We start from the raw sequence: 4,860 nt of genomic DNA on the forward strand, positions 1-4,860 counted from the left end.
CAAAATCTATTATCAATAATATAGATTGCATCCACACTCAACCAAACCTGACATATTAACCAAACTCCATACCCACACATAACACTCATAATCCTCTAAAAAATAAATAAAACCCCTCACAAATATAAACGAATTCATAAACTTCATATGCACAAACTCACCATCCCAAAATCCTAATACGCCCAACTCTCATACAAAAATAGATAGACACTCAAATTACTCTTCAAAGAAACTCACTTAATATTCTTTTAGGAGTTTTCTCCTCTCTCCATATGGGAGGACCATTAGGCTAAAGCCACTAAACACTTTGCAACGCCTATTTATAAGGCTTAATTTATTCTTGATAGATAAGATATATATTCAACTATTTCTTCTTTAAAATTTTCTTTTTATATGAAGGAAAATTCACTTTCTTCTGCACTAAGGAATTTGAGATAATTTCTAGTACCAATCAGTCTTTATTATCAAACTATTTTACGCATTTCTATGATATCTTTTCCTCAATAGAAGTTACCCCAAACCGAACTACAAGTAGATGATTTCAATCTTTAATCTTATTTTTTTGTCTTCTCACTAATCACTATTAGTAATATTCTAATTTCAGCTACGTTCCACTTCTTAACAATCTTATATCATACCTATAACTAGTCTTATAGTTTTCTATAAAATTTCCTTTAAAATTGCTAAAATGAGTATGTCTTCTTGGAACTATACACATTTAAAACATTAAAGCTCTAACCATAGTAGAATAGGTCCATATTTTAAGAGGCATCAGGTCGTTTTCATATCAAACAGCTCTATTGCCGTTATAGACGAAAATAATTACTGCTAAAGCCCTGGTTACGCAGCTACATCAGTGTATTTATTGTAGTACTTGTCCCTATTGAATCTTTGATCAGGTATCAGCATTAAAGAAGTCTGCAAGCTTATGTATATAGATGAACTTAAGCTAATATGCTCGGATATGAGGCTTTATTCTTGACAGCTCTTACTTCATTATTGTAAACTTTTTAACTTATCAGTAATACAACTAACTTGTGGAACAATCGGTTGATTGTGTGGGAAACAAAAGCTAACAGCAAATGACTGTTGGCATAGTGGTAGCAAGCACATAATGAGACCTCATATCATGATTTCAAACCTCCATGGTGTTAACCATAACAGTTGGGAATTGGGATATATAGCTCATCTAATGCATGGGAATTGGGATAGCTCTTGTTGGCTGCAGTGTATCGTTTTCTTCTTTTCTTTTCAAAAGAATTTGTTAACATCTATTTTACTTCTGAACTCCAAAAAAAAAAAGCAGTGATTTTGTGTGCAAACAAATCCAATTTGATAGTTCTATGAAGGTTATTAGACCAGAACATCAAAATTTTCTTTTTCTTGACCACAATCCTTATTGCAGCCAGTTGAATAATAACATATACATTCAATTCTTAATCATAAGTTGATTGTGAGTTCTGATAAATTACTATTAGTCCATAAGGCTTAAACTGATAAAAAACGATGAATTTAATAATTTAAAACTATTATCCTAACAAACATATAGAATATAAACATTTTTTATTTATGAATTTATTGAAAAATTTTAGCACTTTTTCCTGATTGGTCATGTTCATCTGATTATTTGCATATTTTATATATGGGTTTTGATGATTTTATTCATCCGTATGATAATGGACTAATTAAATTAGTTCCTAATGTTTATGATCAAATATAGAATGCATCAAATGTCATTTTATTGACATATCTCATTGGCCACGATGAAGTACTACACTTATGTGGAATATTATAGGAAATTTATAACATAATTATGTTAAGTTAAATATCATATTGATTTTGATGATAACTTTTTTTTTTTAGAAACAGTTTTAACTTACGACGTCCGATTTGATAATTACTTGTTATCAATAGATTAAGACACTAATTACTTTTAGTGTAGACCGAAATTGAACTCTAAAACAATGGCAGTAGAAAATATATAGTACAAACTAATTCAAAAGAAGCAGCTCAACTATTTTAGTGAATGCATCAACTTCACTTCACCTATTAAATTTCTGATTGGCAAACCTATATATGCAAGTAAATGCATGAACTTCACTTCACCTATTAAATTTCTAATTGGCAAGCCTAGTATGCAACTAAATGCATCAACATCAACTTCTTTCCTCTCTTTTTTTGAATCATATGCAACTATTTCATGTCACAAGTCTTCAGTTTCTTTAATAACAATAAAGAAATGGTAAAGGAAGAGAAAATATATAAAACCTCCAAGCTCAGTTCTAAAATAAGTTCTTACTATTTTCTTTTCCCAAAAAAGAAAGGTTCTTACTATAAGTCAAAGAGTAAAAGTGGTGAGACTCAAATTGAAGTGTTAATTAATTGGTTCTATTCCATTTAAAAAACAATTAAATGGTTCTATGGCCATGTAACATAAACAAACGATTCATTGAATGTATGTGTTTAATTCACACACAAACAGCTAGCTAGCCCATGCTTTAACTGATTGGCATCATATATGATTAGACAAATCCATAGACAAATCTCTTGGAGATTATTTAAACCCTCAAATCTTTATTGACTAAACAATACAGAAAGGATTAAAAAAAAAAAAAACTCTTTAAATAAATAATATGTCCACATCTGTAAAGAGGTATCAACAGGAAGCTAAAATGGAAAGTTTTCGATCACTTGTTGTTTCCAAATATGGCCATAAAAGCGATCACCAAAGTTCATCATAGTATTACTATAATTAAAGTATCTGAAAATTCACACACTGACAAGAACTTTTTTCCTTACTATGGACAGTAGGACATGAACTCACTACTTGCATATACAGACTGACCTATCTGCATCATTAGACAATCCACACACATATTATTAGAAATTCAAACACCATATTAATTCTCAACTCCAACACTGATGGGAACTGAGTCCCTTATTTTACATAGCAATCAAAACCCACAAAACAGCTGCACCAAATCATCCCATATTAGAGCTAGAGTTTTTGGAGAAAAAGATATATATTACTTATCTCCAAACAAGTAACCGAGAGATGAATCTCCTCCAGGAACTGATTTCACTTTTGTTGATGGACGATCCTGAAGTGTTATGCAGAAAATAAAATTAAAAAAAAAAAGTATTTAAGATAAGGTGCAAATGCTTATGGATAGATCATTCATAAATTAAAAAAAAAACAAAAAAAACAAAACAAAAAACAACTTACAGTTATGAAGTTTCCTGAATTTTGGCCTTGAGCACGGTGATAGTTGTTTGAAACTTTTTGTTTCTCTGTAGGAGAACGACTATCAGGAGGCTTCTCTGTGGTAGTAGTAGTACTATCAATACCATATGGAGGAGGGTTAACTGGCCGTGGTGGAGGAGAAGTGGTACTTGGTTGCTCATCGGAGCCAAAGAGGTAGCCCAAGGAACTCTGCCCACCGCCATAGCTTCCGCCTCTACTCATGCTTGACTCTAAGATCTGTTAATCAAGTAATTACAAATTAACAAGGGGAACAAGGCCAGGAGAACCCTAATATATATTGTGTTCTCCTTTCGTTTTGTGTATGTATGTATGTATATATGCTTTAATGTTGATGTGTTGCTGATGATGATAGGCACTTTTCCCAAGTGGTCCTAATTATGTTCATATTTAAACAGTGAGACCAACTTTGAGCATGATGTTGCACTGTAGTTCCAGTGCTACATTGGTAATCCAATGGATTAATTAACTTGATGCATGCTTAAGTGTATGTATGCCATTGTCTTGGACTAATTTATCATTGCAGACAATGATGTTATAGTCATGATACGTACCGATGGTTAATATCTCGTGAATATGCTTTCATCATGCGGACGAAAATCAAAGTCATTAATCACAAATAGTTGTGTAACAAACCATGAAATTACATTAGTTTATCACCTCCTTTGATATAATTATTACTTTATAAAAGTTTCACTCTTCAATTAAGTTACCTTTTGGAACTCACCCTCCGAATTAAGCTGTGACTGATCTATGGAAGCTTTGGCTGTAGTTCCTCAGAACAAAAAGTCAGACTAATTCACTTCACTTTATCAAACTATTTAGGATTTATTATATATCTAGTAGTACTTCATGAATCTCTACAATGCATACCATGGAATATTTGAAAGAAAGAATCAAGTAAATAGTTGTTTTTAATGTCTATACACTATACTTAATTATCAACCTACTATGGTACTACCTAACATAGTTGTGGCATATCAGATGTATTTATTTGTGAATGACTCTGCAACAATAGTTAGCTTTGCGTAGTAGACAGAGTAATAAGTTGGTTGAATGTCAAAATCAGGTGGGCTAACTCAGCAATTAACCATAATTTTGGATTAGTAGTGGTGTTTGATTTCATAATGTTGATAAGCACAGTCAGCGCTATTAATCTTGTTTAAGGAAGTTTTCCTAGCCGACTGATCATTATGCTTTCTCTTTTTTCTTTCTTTCTTTTTTTTTTCTTAAAATAACATATTGGTATAAAAGATTACTACCTAATGCCCAATTGTTAGCAGTACTAGGGTTTTAAATGAACCAATCTGTATAAACCGGGCTTGGTTGTATAAAAATCTCGTTTATATTTGTTTGTTTATAAACAAGTCAAATTTAAGCCTACTTGTTTTATAAATGAGTGAGTTTAAGCAAAAAAGATTGTTCATTAGGACTTGATACAAAACAATAGCTAAGTCAAGGCTCATGTATGAGCTCGGTAATAAGCTTGATATGAAACTTGACATATAAACTTATATCTTATTAAGATTTTAATTAACATGAAGTTGAGAACACTAGTCCAAAACAAATATGCTTGATAATAAGTTGGATATGAGCTT

General features: G+C 31.5%; 1 protein-coding gene across 1 annotated transcript; it reads right to left on the reverse strand.

Moving 5' to 3' along the window:
- Positions 1-2,720: 2,720 nt before the first annotated feature.
- LOC142613772 (protein SPIRAL1-like 5) lies at positions 2,721-3,581 on the reverse strand. Its single transcript, XM_075786263.1, has 2 exons — positions 3,227-3,581; positions 2,721-3,101 (listed from the first exon to the last, which is right to left on the reverse strand). Exons 1-2 carry the CDS (start codon positions 3,464-3,466, stop codon positions 3,027-3,029), a joined length of 315 nt encoding a protein of 104 aa, XP_075642378.1. The 5' UTR covers positions 3,467-3,581; the 3' UTR covers positions 2,721-3,026.
- Between the last annotated feature and the right edge of the window lie 1,279 nt (positions 3,582-4,860).

Source organism: Castanea sativa, chromosome 10, assembly GCF_040712315.1.
Source record: "Castanea sativa cultivar Marrone di Chiusa Pesio chromosome 10, ASM4071231v1".
Taxonomy (NCBI): Eukaryota; Viridiplantae; Streptophyta; class Magnoliopsida; order Fagales; family Fagaceae; genus Castanea; species Castanea sativa.

Bases quoted from the DNA above. Each gene is read 5' to 3' on its own strand.
- LOC142613772 (XM_075786263.1), bottom strand. From the start codon at position 3,466: ATGAGTAGAGGCGGAAGCTATGGCGGTGGGCAGAGTTCCTTGGGCTAC. The intron at 3,102-3,226 runs GTAAGTTGTTTT...ATAACACTTCAG, and splicing joins ATTCAGGAAACTTCATAACT to GATCGTCCATCAACAAAAGT.